At 45.0% G+C, this 16,003-nt stretch overlaps 1 protein-coding gene across 4 annotated transcripts in view; it reads right to left on the reverse strand.

Annotated features, from left to right (window-relative positions):
* The window catches only part of LOC144479851 (arginyl-tRNA--protein transferase 1-like), a 69,573-nt gene that overhangs the window by 43,303 nt on the left and 10,267 nt on the right, over positions 1 to 16,003 (reverse strand). For all 4 annotated transcript variants that reach the window (XM_078198851.1, XM_078198852.1, XM_078198850.1 and 1 more), the window contains exon 2: positions 5,827 to 5,890. In XM_078198851.1, the coding sequence (XP_078054977.1) occupies positions 5,827 to 5,890 (64 nt within the window). The remainder of the gene's footprint in view (positions 1 to 5,826; positions 5,891 to 16,003) is intronic.

Consider the following 16,003-nt stretch of genomic DNA (forward strand, 5'->3'; position numbering starts at 1 on the left):
CCATGAGGCCAAATGTAGCAGGTTCACCGAACCCCTGTGTGAGAACCAACTACTGACTGGATAAACTAGAAGAAGGCGATGGCCTAGTGGTATTATCGCTAGACAATTAATCCAGAAACTCAGCTAATGTTCTGGGAACCCGGGATCGAATCCCCCCACGGCAGGTGGTGGAATTTGAATTCGATAAAAAAATATCTGGAATTAAGAATTCAATGAACCATTGTCGATTGTCGGAAAAACCCATCGGGTTCACTAATGTCCTTTAGGGAAGGAAATCTGCTGTCCTTACCTGGTCTGGCCTACATGTGACTCCAGAGCCACAGCAATGTGGTTGACTCTCAACTGCTCCTCTGAATAAGAGCAATTAGGGATGGTCAATAAATGCTGGCCAGTCAGCGATGCCCATGTCCCACAAATGAACAGAAAATGCTATGCTCATCGAGGGAGCTCAAACTCTCCACCTGAATGAAGGTCCTGTTATTGACTCAATCTACAGTCCTCAGCTCAATTGGCTTAAACGGTATCTCTGGCTACAGAGCAGCAGAAACCCCTCTCAGTGCAGAGACCGGATTACCTCAGATAATAACAACAAAATACTGCAGATGCTGGAGATCTGAAATAAAAACAGAACATGTTGGATAAGCTCAGCAGACCTGGCAGCGTCTGTGGAGAGAGAAACAGGGCTAACAGATCCATTACGATTCATCCTCGGATACCAGCTTATCTCGAGCTCGAGCAGCTTCCAGTTTGCTAAAGGGGTAAAAAAAGCACTCAGTTCACTCCTGAGGAACCTGGAGGTTCAGTTCAGTTCAGGGCTGTGATTCCCACAGCTGGGAATTTCCTCTCCACAGGCGTAGACATGAACTTGTTAATCAGCAGAGCCCTGTAGGCTGAATGAGCCTGTAGAAGGGCAAATATGGGCATGATCGCTCACATTGCAGTAGCCCTCGAGATGAATGGGGTAATGGGGGGTGGAGTCGGGAGAAGGCCTGGATGATTTTACATTGGCATTCAGGTCTGCGGGTGTTCCAGAGGTGCCAATAGTTTTATTTATTTCAAAGTTTATTTATTTACTAGTATCACAAATAGCTTTACATTAACTCTGCAATGAGGTTACTGTGAAAATCTCCTAGTCACCACACTCCGGCACCTGTTCGGGTAACACTGAGGGAGAATTTAGCACGGCCAATGCACCTAACCAGCACATCTTTCAGACTGTGGGAGGAAACCGGAGCACTTGGAGGAAACCCACACAGACACAGGGCGAATGTGCAGACTCTGCACAGACAGAGACCCAAGCTGGGAATTGAACTCGGGTCCCTGGCGCTGTGAGGCAGCTGTGCTAACCACTGTGCCACCATGCTGCCCTGCTTCATCATCAGAGTTTTTTACTTCAACTAACCATGTTCCCACTCTCTGGAACTCTCATGCAGGGTTAATGTAAGCCAACTTGTGACACTAATAAATATCCTATAGAGAACAAATATTTAAGGTTAATGAAGGGTCCATGCAGAACCTGAAGCTGGAGAGAGAGGGAGAGGAAGGGAGAGAGAGAGGGAGAGGAAGGGAGAGAGAGAGAGGGAGAGGAAGGGAGAGAGAGAGAGAGAGGGAGAGGAAGAGAGAGAGAGGGGGGGAGAGAGAGATAAGAGAACTTGCAAAGAGGGACAAGCAGGTATATCTGGAAAGACACAGATAGAAAGAGAGAAAAAATAACAGAGAAGTGGAGTGGGAGGTACTAAAGGATCAGTAGAATATAAAACACTGGGTGATGCTTGGCCAACTGCAGAAAATCAGACAGAAACCATAATCCAAACTGCTCGCTAAAAGGGCTCAAGTCTTCCTGCAACCTGAGCAAGATGTTAGAGAGATCATTGTGAGAGATCCATCCCTAGCCAGACTTTCACTAGAGGGAGCACTAGTCAGAGTCAGAATTATATAATCCCTTTTGGTAGGAGGAACAGATGTGCAGAGTGTTTCCGAAATGATGAGATTAGAAAGTGTGGATGTACGAAGGGATCTGGGTGTTCTTGTCTATAAGTCACTGAAGGCTAATATGCAGGTGCAGCAAGTTATTAGGAAGGCAAATGGAATGTTAGCGTTTATTGCAATAGTGCAGGAGTAGTGAGGTCTGGCTTCAATTGTATAGGAGCTTGGTTAGACCACACCTGGAGTATTGTGCGCAATTTTGGTCCCCTTACCTCAGAAAGGACACTATTACCATAGAGGGAGCGTAATGAAGGTTCACCAGACTTGTTCCGGAGATGGCAGGACTGTCTTATGAAGAGAGATTGGGCAAACTAGGCCTGTACTCTCCAGAGTTTCGAAGAATGAGAGGTGATCTCATTGAAACCTACAAAATACTTAAAAGAATAGACAGGGTAGATGAAGGTAAGATGGTTCCCTTGTTTGAGGATTCCAAAGAGTCTAGAACCAGGGGCCACAATTTTAAAATAAGGGGGATGCCATTTAGGACTGAGAAGAGGAGAAACTTCTTTACACAGATGTTTGTGAATCTTTGAAATTCTCTACCCCAGAGGCTGTGGTAGCTCAGTCACTGAGTATATTTGAAGCAGAGATTGATAGATTTCTGATTTTAAAACAACATAAAGGGTTATGGGGATAGTGGGTGTAAAAGGCATTGAAGTGTCTAATCAGTGCCTGATCAGTCATGATCGCATTGAATGGTGGAGCAGACTCGATGGGCTGAATGGCCTGCCCCTATTCCTATAGTCCCATCTCCAACTCATGTTCCTGTCGAAAATAGAGTTGAAAATATCCAAAGTCTGATTTTGTTTTGTCTGTGACGGTCCCAGAGCTGTGGGACTTGTACACCACTAAATACATAGTCTAGCTTTTCTACATCAAAGATTCTGGGAAACTTGCAGAGGAAGAACGTATGATTCTAGCCCACACAGGACACCAGTTAATTGATGGAGATTTCTTGCCTACAGTCATTTGATTTCTAAAAATATTTGAAGTTAACCAATTGCAGTGTCTGCGAGTCTGTGGTCGGTCACTCTCCTTCAAAAACCCCAGTGATATTTGAAGGCGTGATTTCTTCCGTTACACTCCTTGATTGGCTTCCTACAGTTCATCCCCACTTTCTTCCTGATCAACAAGACTGGCAAGTGGATGACCAAAATCAGGAACAGGGGAGGAGAGATCATTCAGCCCCTCAAGCCCGTTTTGCCATTCAAATATATTGCAGTTCACCTGTCCACCTACCTTATTTGGTTCCATGTCCCTTACTACCCTTCCCTAATAATACTCCTGCTCTGTCCAAGACCGCAAGAAACTACAAAGGGTCGTGAACGAAGCCCAGTCCATCACGCCAACTAGCCTCCCATCCATTGACTCTGTCTACACTTCCCGCTGCCTCGGAAAAGCAGCCAGAGTACTCAAAGGACCCCATGCACCCCGGCCATTCTCTCTTCCACCTTCTTCCATCAGGAAAAAGATACAAAGGTCTGAGACCACGTACCAATTGACTCAAGAACAGCTTCTTCCCTGCTGCTGTCAGACTTTTGAATGGACCTACCTTATATTAAGTTGATCTTTCTCTACACCCTAGCTATGACTGTAACACTACATTCTGCACCCTCTCCTTTCCAACTCTGGTATGCTTTGTCTGTATAGCGCGCAAGAAACAATACTTTTCACTGTATACTAATACATGTGACAATAATAAATCAAACCAAATCTTGGTTTTGAAAGTTTCTATTAACAAGCAATGGCTTCTTGTGGGACAGAGTTCCAGATTCCACATGCTTTGTGTGAAAAAAATGTTCAATTCCTGAAAGATTAAACTCCAATTTTAAAGTTCTGTCCCCCATTTTGTTTTCTGGCTTTCTCCATCCGAGTTAATAGTTTCTCTCTATCCTATCAAATTCTTTAATCACCTCAATTAAATCATTCTTCAAATTTCAATACTAAAGGGAAGGTCTACTGTTCCTCATATTTTAACCTGTTTATCAGGATTCCCGGTTCTCCGAATGTTATCTCGCTTTCGACAGGTGTCAATGATTGGCAGGTTGCGCTAGCTCTCTCTTTTTTTACCTCAGGTTAGATACCGGGTCAGCCTTTCTCCAGCCCTTCACAGCCAACAGACCGAAAATCTAACTCCACATTGGCAGAGTATTGGACCATGAGGTATTACATGGGGAAGCAGTGGCGTAGCAGTATTGTCGCTGGACTAGTAACCCAGAGACCCAGGGTAATGCTCTGGAGACCCGGGTTCAATTCCCACCATGGCAGATAGTGAAATTTGAATTCAATAAAAATCTGGAATTAAAATTCTAATGATAACTTTGTCGATTGTCGTAAAAATCCATCTGTTTGCTAATGCCCTTTAGGGAAGAAAATCTGCCGTCCTAACTTGGTCTGGCCTACATGTGACTCCAGAGCCATGTGGTTGACTCTAAAATACCCTCAGGTTTGGGGAATAAATGTAGGCTCAGACAGCGACCCCCCACATCCCATCAACAAATGTTTAAAAAAAAACACAGCTCGCAATTGAGAGCAGAAGCTTCCAGTTTTTTTCCACCAAAGCCGCTGATGTTAACTGCGGCATCCCAGCATAGATTAGCTAACCCAGTATCCATTGAGTATTAAATAGCGGACTGCACGGGACAGTCAACCTCCCACTGAGACATCCGGGCAGCATGGGGTATTATTGGAAGTAATGAAGACTTAGGATGGCACGGTGGCACAATGGTTAGCACTGCTGCCTCACAACACCAGAGACCCGGGTTCGATTCCTGGCTTGGGTCACTGTCTGTGCGGAGTTTGCACATTCTCCCCACGTCTGTGTGGGTTTCCTTCGGGTGCTCCGGTTTCCTCCCATAGTCCAAAGATGTGCTGATTAGGTGCATTGACCATACTAAATTCTCCCTCAGAGTACCCGAACAGGCGCTGGAGCGTGACGACTAGGGAGGGGGGGTTTTCATAGTAACTTCATTGCAGTGTTAATGTAAGCTTACTTGTGACTAATAAATAAATTTTAACTTTAACATTTTTTTAAACTTGAAGTTGTTTGAAGAAAACTGAGATCCGTACAAGTCTATCAGGTGCCTCAACTAAACTTATCGTGCTCTGCATCAGGTTCTCTGGTGGCAGCACAGGTGGAGAGGGTGGTGAAGGCGGCATATGGCATGCTTGCCTTTATTGGACGGGGCATAGAATATAAAAGTTGGCATATGATGTTGCAGCTGTATAGAACGTTGGTTCGGCCACATTTGGAATACTGCGTCCAGTTCTGGTCGCCACACTACCAGAAGGACGTGGAGGCTTTGGAGAGAGTGCAGAAAAGGTTTACCAGGATGTTGCCTGGTATGGAGGGTCTTAGCTATGAGGAGAGATTGGGTAAACTGGGGTTGTTCTCCCTGGAAAGACGGAGGATGAGGGGCGACCTAATAGAGGTGTACAAAATTATGAAAGGCATAGATAGGGTGAACAGTGGGAAGCTTTTTCCCAGGTCGGAGGTGGCGAACACAAGGGGTCACGGGTTCAAGGTGAGGGGGGCAAGGTTCAACACAGATGTCAGGGAGACGTATTTTACACAGAGGGTGGTGGGGGCCTGGAATGCACTGCCAAGCGAGGTGATTGAGGCGGACACGCTGGGATCGTTTAAGACTTATCTAGATAGCCACATGAACAGACTGGGTATTGAGGGATACAAACAAATGGTCTAGTTGGGCACATGAGTGGCGCAGGCTTGGAGGGCCGAAGGGCCTGTTCCTGTGCTGTATTGTTCTTTCTCCTAGATCTGTAGGTGATAAGTGGACTCGGTTCCTCGTCAATGTCATCAATGCTCGCTCGCTCACTCACCTGACCCAGCCCTCGTTCAGCAGCAGCTGGTAATCGTGGACTGTCAACTTGTGAGCCATGAGGCCTGCAGAACAAAGAACAAGCACTTAGTAAAAGGCACGGCTCCCACTGTGGGGTAACTGCTTTACTGCTTCTAATGTACAACACTCAGAACTTTCGGGCTTTGTGAGGTACTCCTCACTTGATCAACAACCAAGCCTACGTTCATTGAGTCTTTGCTCCACATGCCAACATTCTCCTCGGTGTCAGAAGGTTACAGGTTCATGTCCCACATCAAAGACTTGAGCCTTTAATTTAGGTTGCGCTCCAGTGCAATAACTGGGGCATTACTACACTGACAAATAAGACGATATACTGAAGACCCATCTTGGGTAAATGTAAAAGCTCCAAGAAGAGGCACAGAGGGTGGTTCTCCTCAGTGTCCTGGCAAATATTTATTCCTCGATCAACAGTCTTAACATAGATTATCCATTTTGTGGAGATGCCGGGGTTGGACTGGGGTCGGCACTGTAAGAAGTCTCACAACACCAGGTTAAAGTGATGAAGGAGCAGTGCTCCGAAAGCTCGTGATTCCAAATAAACCTGTTGGACTTTAACCTGGTGTTGTGAGACTTCTTATAGATTATCCAATCATTGTCTCCTTGCTGTTTGTGGGAGCCTGCTGTCCACAAATTGGCTGTTGTACTTTCCACATTACACTTTTCAGGTACACCTAACTGGCTGCTAAGTGCTTTGGGATATTCCACTACTTTAGAGATCGGGAACACTTGTGGCCGTAAAATTTAGCCCTAAATCAGGCAGACTGACACCCCTCCCCGCCGCCCCCACTCGGTCCTCCACCTGTGCCACACAAATGTAAAATAAACCAACACTACGACGCCATCACACCAGTCTCCGATATTACAGGCAGAAGATTGCCTGACATTTTGAAATTGCTAATTAACAATCTACTGAGTTTTTTTACAGAGCCAATTGTGTGCAATTTGTCACTGCCCGCTGCATTTTCCGGATGTTGGATGGGAAAGTTTGGAAGGGCTTTATGGCAGGAATATCAAGGGGATGCAAGGGTGGAAGAAAGGACCTGTGACTGGGACCATAGCTGAACGTAGCAGCAAATTCCACCAGTGAAGGTGGCAACATCTGTATGATCTCAGAATTCAATTATTGACTTTTCTGAGATTTCCCGATGGAATAAAGTCTGATTCAGAGAAATTTAAATTTAAATGGAAAGCTAATGGCATGCTGGTCTTTATAGCAAGATGATTTGAGTATAGGAGTAAGGGTGTCTTGCTGCAGTTATACAGGGCCTTGATGAGGCCACACCTTGAGTATTGTGTGCAGTTTTGGTCTCCTAGTCTGAGGAAGGACATTATTGCTATTGAGGGAGTCCAGCAAAGGTTCACCAGACTGATTCCTGGAATGGCAGGACTGACATATGAAGAGAGACTGGATCAACTGGACTTGTACTTTTTAAAATTCATTCATGGGACATGGGCGTCACTGGCTGGCCAGCATTTATTGCCCATCCCTAGTTGTCCTAGGGCAGTTGAGGATCAACCACATTGCTGTGGCTCTGGAGTCACATGTAGGCCAGACCAAGTAAGGATGGCAGATTTCCTTTCTTAAAGGACCAGATGGGTTTTTCCAACAATCGACAATGGTTTCATGGTCATCAGTAGATTCTTAATTCCAGATACTTTTTATCGAATTCAAATTCCACCAGCTGCCGTGGCGAGATTTGAACCCAGATCCCCAGAACATTAGCTGAGTTTCTGGATTAATAGTCTAGCGATAATACCACTAGGCCATCACCTCCCCTCACTGGAATTTAGAAGAATGAGAGAGGATCAAATTGAAACATATAAAATCCTGGACAGGCTAGATGTGGGAAGAATGTTCCTGATGTTGGGGAAGTTCTGAACTAGGGGTCACAGTCTAAGAATAAGGAATAAGCCATTCAGGATTGAGATGAGGAAGAATTTCTTCACTCAGCGAGTTGTCAACCTGTGGAATTCTCTACCACAGAAAGCTGTTGGGGCGAGTTTGTTCACGATGTTCAAGAGGGAGCTGGACGTGGCCCTTGCGGCTAAAGAAATCAAGAAGTACGGGGAGAAAGCGGGAGTGGGATACTGAAAGTGCATGATCAGCCATGATCATATTGAATGGTGGTGCAGGCTCGAAGGGCCGAATGGCCTCCCCCCCGCTCCTATTTTCTATGTTTCTATGTTAACCGTTATGGATTTCCTGTTCACAGTATCACCCCTCTGCCACATGACATCCTGGCCGAGACTCCCGATTGGACACAGAGCCCCCCCTTTGCACCATTAGTTGTTGTCCCATTGGCAGCTATTAATTGGCCATCCACGCTTGATTCGCTGAGCTGGCGGAGGTGGGAGCAAGCGGACCAATCACCACCTATTCCAACTGTAAATTCCAGCCCCTAGTTACAGCCATGAGAAAGGATGAAAGATCTGAGAGGTTGAGGAACATTAGAAGGGGAAGTGGTTTTTGATAGAGGAACTGCATTGAAACCGACATCCGTACTCGACAGGAGACAACACCTCAACAAGACCAATAACCTTTAAGAAAAGGAAGAGAGGGAAAGCAAACCGGTACAAATTTTTATCTCTGATCATTTGAACACATTTCAGAAAGAAAAAAGAAAACATGCTCACTGACAGAAGTGAAAATATGGTAGCCAAGACTGCTACAGGACATGATATTTGCATGACATAGCTTGGAGTAAATATTTCCTTCAGCGGCTCCAATTTCCTCCCACAGTCCAAAGATGTGCAGGGTAGGCGGATTGGCCATGCTGAATTGTCCCTTAGTGTCCCAAGATGTGTGGGTTGGGAGGGATTAGTGGGGTAAATGTGTGGGGTTACGGGGATAGGGCCTGGGTAAGATGCTCTTTCAGAGAGTCGGTGCAGACTCAATGGGCCGAATGGCCTCTTTCTGCACTGTTGGGATTCTATGACAGTGGCTTCAGCAGAAGAATTGCAGATGATCATGTTCACTCCAATAAGAGGTGACATAGCCCCACCTTAGGGACAGTTATCTATTTGCCTGCATAGGTGACCAACATTGTGGCATCTAAAACTGTGTTTGTAGATTATACAGCCCTTAATAATCTGCACGCACACACTCTTACACACACAACTGCACTCAGTCTAGCTGTGTCAGCATACTAGTGACATGGCTATGGTTATATTTGCAATTGCTGCTTCACTATTACTGCACCTTTTAAGAGAAAGTTAGAATGAATCTCTTTATACACTTTCAACAAATAACAATCTGGTGTTTTATTTTTCCTTTCAATTATACCAGCAAATTTATAATTATTTTGAAAAAATATTTTCTTGTGACTGTCAATCATCTTGTTAAGTTTAACGATAAGGTTCCTATTTATTATCTGAATAATAACTGAAGAATTTGGATTACGCACAGCCCTAGGAATCTGAGCGAATTGTTCCCAAACCCCTTGCATCCAAGATCCTCGCAAGCATTAGGCAGCTATGCATCTTGGCTGGAAAGTTCATATCACTGTTATGGTTCAGGTCAGAAACTCCAAAGTGTTTTATGAAGCCCGCCTGGATCATAGGTTTTGCACTTTGAATTTGGCGAGGATAACCATGAGATGTTTCATTTCAGGTATGATTCAAATGACCCACTAGGGAGCTTTTATCAAACAAAGTTTATTTAAGAATATAGTTAACATGTATACTAAGAAAATTAGCAAGAACTTTTATCAATTACAAACAAGAAACAGAACAACCACTATAATGTATAACCCTTAACAAATATATCTAATGTGTTCCAATCAAACTAATTCCGTAGTCAAAAGATCCTTTTCACAGGTTTAACACAGCAAAGACTAATGCTCATGTGATACTGGACTTGAGACCTTTGGGAGAAGTTGGCAGTTCTCTGGGCAGACTCAGAGCAGTTTAAAGTCAGGACAGTTTCCCAAAACACCAGGGACTCTAGGCAAGCCACCAGCAGCCAGTTCCCCCCTTCAGAAAAGCAAGACCTTGCTTTCAGCTAACCAGTAGAATTTCCCAAAAACCAGGGAGAGAAGGACTTCTTTTCAAATTGATGCCCCTTCTAAAACTCAACTTTAACTCTTGCCAAACAGAAAATGAAACCTTAAACTCACTAAAAAAAAACTGTCCAAAAACACATGACTGTCCTCCTAACAATGCCATAAAACCAATCCCAGAGTAAACACAAACAACCCCATTTAAGCCACTTAATTAGCAATAAAAGGACATTTCCAGTCAAGCTGGCAACAATAATGACATCAGCTGAGGCAATGAGCTGAGAAACACTGCAGCTGAGAGAGCTGCACAGATCAAGATTTTTAAAAAACTAACATCATACCACGTGTTGCCTTTACTAAAGACGTGACTGTCTTCCTTATTAGATGTGGAGATGCCAGCATTGGACTGGGGTGAACACAGTAAGAAGTCTCACAACACCAGGTTAAAGTCCAACAGGTTTATTTGGTAGCAAATACCATAAGCTTTCGGAGCACTGCTCCTTCGTCAGATGGAGTGGAAAATGATTATTATTATCCTTATTAGATATAATCTAATAATCTTATCATCCTTATTAGATACAGGAGGCAGACCTTCAGTCATGTCAAGGATCATCTATAAAGGTGATTTCTAAGTCCAGAAAAAATTGCAAACTAACTACAGGTTACCGCAACACGAATGCATTCATTTTAGTAAAACAAAACCTTACAAGTAAATTAGTGATTTATTTCACAGGTCTATTTACTGAACAAACATCTATCACCATTTAGTTTTTTACTTTCAACAAAGTTTATAACTCTAGCCTGATTTATGGACACAGCATATCTTTGCGTCACTGAGAGGGTTTCCACATATTACAACAATGATCACACTTCTAAATGACTTTATTGGCTGTAAAGAACTTTGAAATGTCATGAAAAGTCCTCTAAAGATGCAAGTTTTTCCCAACCGCTCCCTTGCAATCTACAACTGGCAATGGATACAGGCTGGGGGTATTAATGAGCACAAGAGGTAGGCCCACAGGGCAACAGTGATTGGTATTTTTGCCCAGCAGTTGAGAGTGGTATGGATTTTATCAAAGTGATTGCTGATTAGTATTGATTCACACAACTGCTTTGGACACCCACCCCCCCATCACCCTTCCCCCTCTCTCTGCCCAGACTCCCTTCCTCTCCCAAGAACCCCCCCAACCTCCATCTCCTCTCCCCTTCTCCGTTGCTAATTGTACCTTCATCAAAAATCGGATTCGCCATGGTAAATGTGTGGGGTTATGGGGATAGGATGGGGGAAAGAGGGCCTGGGTAAAATACTCTGTCGGAGAGTTGGTGCAGACTTAATGGGCCTCCTCCTGCACTGTAGGGACTTTATGATTGTGTAATTAATCAGTATAAATGAACAAGCTCTACACACAACTGCTCTGATTTTTGGACTGGTAGTGGTTTAATCCATCTATATTCTCACCTGGTACTAGACCCTCCCATATTACGGGCTGGATTTAATGCAGGAGCACGTAAATTGCAAGAGAGGCCCCATGTTAGTTTAATGGACGAACCGCCCTGGATAGTCGGAGGGTGGAAGGGGCGGGTGTTGGATTACTGGTCACCGGCAACGGGATGACAATTAAGCTCATCACCGAGGCGACTGGCGCCCATTGTACCCGAGGCCACGGCAAATATTGCGCAGCCTCAAGGGTTTAACGGGAGCCACACCCTCCTGCACCCTCGAAAGGTCGCCTAGGAAACCCTGTCAAGTTGACCATCAGCCTTGCCGAGGGGGTTCCTCGTTGTCATGTACTCTCGTGCCCGATTGAGGGACTGGGCCTCGGGCCACTGAAAGCCACCCTCTGCCCCGCCTCCATATCCTTGCTCCTCCTCTCCCATGACCCACCACATTCCTCCCACCCTCTCTCCTATCTTTGGGCTAGGTTCTCACAATGTTCCTGTGTCTTTCGTGGGTGCATTCCTGTGACCACTCCCACTGGTGCTGGTGATTATTTGCCAGCGCCGGATTGGTCAACAGGCTTCAGCGGATCCACTACGGGGTCTTCAATTGTGGGGGAGGCTCGAAGGTGACCAGTTAACTGCCTGAAGGGCACGTGATACCGTCAGGCTTCCCCCAAGGGAACTGATGGGGATTCCCGACTGGTTCACTGCCCAAAGGACGAAACCTCCATCTGCCCCACAAAACCCAGCCTTTCATTCCCAATTGACACTATTTCCTTCATGTACAATTCCTCCGGCTTTTAGCTTTCCCACATTCACGTTCTCTTGCTTGGTTCCGATCAGTCTTGGCTCAGTGGCAGCAATCTCACCTTCAAGGTAGCAGGCTGTGTGGTCCAGTCCCACTTCAGGCCTTGACCACATCATCTTGGCTGGTGCTACAGGAATACGGAACCATCTTCCAGATGTGATGGTAAAGTGAGGTCCCATCTGAGCCGTGATTAAACATCCCCTGGCCCAATGTTCCTGCACTCAAACAACTAATCTGGACATTGATCACATTCCTGCTTTCAGAACCTTGCTTTGTGCAGTTTTACTGTCATATTTTGCAACTTTACCACGGTGACATTTGAAGAATACTTTATTGGCTGTAAACTGCTTTGTGATATTGTGAAAACTGCTCTGTAAATGCAACTTGTTTCTCACACACACACAAACAGATGTGTCAGTGGGTTTTATAAATAGGACCACAGAGTATTTTACAAAGAGATAATGATCAAATTTTGCATACAATAATTTGGCTGCAAATGGAGCTGAGCACCCAGTTATAGTGAGGACACAAACTATAGAGAATGAACAGCATAGATTCACACGGATGATACAAGGGATGGAATTCCACAATTATAAGGACAGATGCCTTGACATTCAATGGCTTCAATTACCATCGCTGAATTCCCCCAATGTCAACATCCTGGGAGTTACCATTGACCAGAAATTGAACTAGTCATATAGATACTGTGGCTACAAGAGCAGGTCAGAGGCTAGGAATCTTGCAGTGAATAACTCACGTCCTGACTCAAAGTTTGTCCACCATCTACAAGGTACAGGTTAGGAGTGTGATGGAAAACCCTTCACTTGCCTGGATGGGTGCAGCTCCAACTACTCTCAAGAAGCTCCACACCATCCAGGACAAAGCAGCCCAATTGATTTTGACACTTCATTCACAAACATTCATTCCCTCCATCCCCAATGCTCAGTAACAGCAGTGTGTACTATCTACAAGATGCACTGCAGTAACTCACCAAGGTTCCTTAGACAGCACCTTCCAAATCCATGACCACTAACATCTAGAAGCAGAAGGGCAGCAGATATCTTGGAACACCACCACCTGGAGTATCCCCTCCAAGCTACTCATCATCCTGACTTGGAACATAGCACTGTCTCTTACTGAGACTGGGATAAAAGCCAGCTTCAAGACTTGGTTCGTGTGGACTAATGTTGGGTGTGTCAGAGTGTGTGACACAGGAATTAAAAGAGAGCAGGACTCCCCACATCAACCTGCTCCCACCCCTCTCTAAGCCAGGTGAAATACAAGTCTCTCTCTCTCGCTCCCTCTCCTTCTGAAACAAGTCAACTCAGCAAAGCTACAGCTGAAAAGAAAGCTGGACAAATTCTCAGCTAAACTGCAGGAAGCTGGAATCTGGAGACCAACTCAAGGGGAGGCGATTCCTAATGGTATTGTTGCTGGACTATGAATTCAGAAACTCAGCTAAAGTTCTGGGGAACTGGGTTCAAATCCCACCACAGCAGATGGTGGAATTTGAATTCAATAAAAAAAAATCAGGGACTAAGAATCTGCTGATGACCATGAAACCATTATCGATTGTCGGAAAAACCCCATCTAAAGTAAAGTTTATTTATTAATCACAAGCCTTACATTAACACTGCAATTAAGTTACTGTGAAATTCCCCGAGTCACCACAGTCCAGGCCTGATGTGCCCCTAACGTGTTTCGAGGTGTCTTTGGTGATGCTGAAATCGCAGGATCAGGAGATGAAGACAGTTTGTTGCAGAGCTCCCACCTCCATTGTGACCTCCTCAAATTCCATTGTAACATCTCGGTAATGAACAAAGGAATGTCGCACAGAAAGGGACTGCAAGGAAATGCAGCATGTTTTTCAGGATGAGAGAGGAAACCGGAGCATCTGGTGGAAACCCATGCAGACATGGGGAGAACGTGCAAACTCCACATAGACAGTGACCCAGGAATCGAGCCGGGGTCCCTGGTACTGTAAGGCAGCAGTGCTAACCACTGATGTCCTTTAGGGAAGGAAAGGGAAACAAAGATCTGTAGAGGGGCAGGTAGTATTGAGGGAGCAGGGGGGCTGCAGAAAAATCTGGACAGGTTAGAAGAGTGGGCAAAGAAGTGGCAGATGGAATACAATGTGGAAAAGTGTGAGGTTATGCACTTCGGAAGGAGGAATGGAGGCATAGACTATTTTCAAAATGGGAAAATGGTTAGAAAATCAGAAACACAAAGGGACTTGGAGTTTAGAAGGATGAGCGGGGATCTTATTAACACTTACAGAATACTGCGAGGCCTGGATAGAGTGGATGTGGAGAGGATGTTTCCACTAGTAGGAAAAACTAGAACCAGAGGGCACAAACCTCAGGCTAAAGGGATGATCCTTTAAAACAGAGATGAGGAGGAATTTCTTCAGCCAGAGACTGGTGAATCTGTGGAACTCTTTGCTGCAGAAGGCTGTGGAGGCCAGGTCATTGAGTGTCTTTAAGACAGAGATAGATAGTCTCTTGATTAATAAGGGGATCATGGGTTATGGGGAAAAGGCAGGTGAATGGGGATGAGAAAAATATCAGCCATGATTGAATGGCAGACCAGGCTCGATGGGCCGAGTGGCCTAATTCTGCTCCTACGTCTTATGGTCTAAATCTGCTGTCCTTACCCGGTCCAGCCTCCATGTGACTCCAGAGCCACAGTAATGTGGTTGACTCTCAACTAATAAATGCTGGCCAGCCAGAGACACCCATGCCCTACGAATGAATAAAAAAAAGCTATTCTACTGCTGAAGTCACCGTTACTGGAATCACGAACCTCAATGGGCGCAACATTTCACCACCTGCTCTCCACGGACAAGTCAAAGATTGATCCTTTTGTTTGGACTCAATTCTCATTTCTAATCTGTACATACATGTTTTATTATTTTTCTCGCATTTAGTAGCTAATAGTCTCACCCTTTCTTAAACTCAAGAAAGCCTGGCTAAATTGGCTTCTTTTAAAACATAAATATATTGGGACTAGGAAAATTCTGCAAGGAAGTGATCCTTCTTAAGTAATCTTGCTGCAACCAGTAGAGGGGGTAGAATAAGGAAGGTAACCAGCTCATCCCTCCTCACCCGGGGGTTAAACAATTTGGGGGTGCATCGTCCAGAATTTAACAAATTTCGGGGACCTCGCTCCTGGAAAGGGAGTTACTCTAAAGACTTGTACTAGCCAGTGAGCAGCGTGGCAGTTTGCGTTTAGACCTGGCTGGAGAGCTGTAACCAGACATTTATAATCCACATCAAAGCTGGGGTCCAGTTGTAACAATATTTAGTTGTGAAAACAAGAGCAAAGGTCATTCTGTGACAGTGAGCATCGGCTTCCCAGTTGCCCCGACTTGGGAACCAAGTTGATCCTGGCCCTCACCCAGGGCTGCATTTTTTTGTCAGGTGTTGACGGAATGTGAAACCACTATCTAAAACCACCTCAAGATATTTTGGGAAGTTCCCACGGCTGTTCAGTACCACAGATTTGTCACTCAAAGATTAGCAATATTTGAGCTTTCACAGCATAGTTCTCAAGTGAGAACATAAGAAATAGGAACTGGAGTAGACCACGTGGCCCATCAGGCCTGCTCTGCCATTCAATTCGATCATAGCTTCAACTTCACTTTCCTGTCTGCTCTGCACATCCCTTGATTCAGAAAGAATCTTTCTTTTGTTTTTATTCATTCTTGGGACATGGGCGTCGCTGGCTGGCCAGCATTTATTGCCCATCACTAGTTGCCCTTGTTCAGAGGGCAGTTGAGAGTCAACCACATTGCTGTGGCTCTGGAGTCACATGTAGGCCAGACCAGGTAAGGACGGCAGATTTCCCTTCCCTAAAGGACATTAGTGAACTTGATGGGTTTTCCAACAATT

This window comes from Mustelus asterias, chromosome 27 (genome assembly GCF_964213995.1).
Source record: "Mustelus asterias chromosome 27, sMusAst1.hap1.1, whole genome shotgun sequence".
Lineage (NCBI taxonomy): Eukaryota > Metazoa > Chordata > Chondrichthyes > Carcharhiniformes > Triakidae > Mustelus > Mustelus asterias.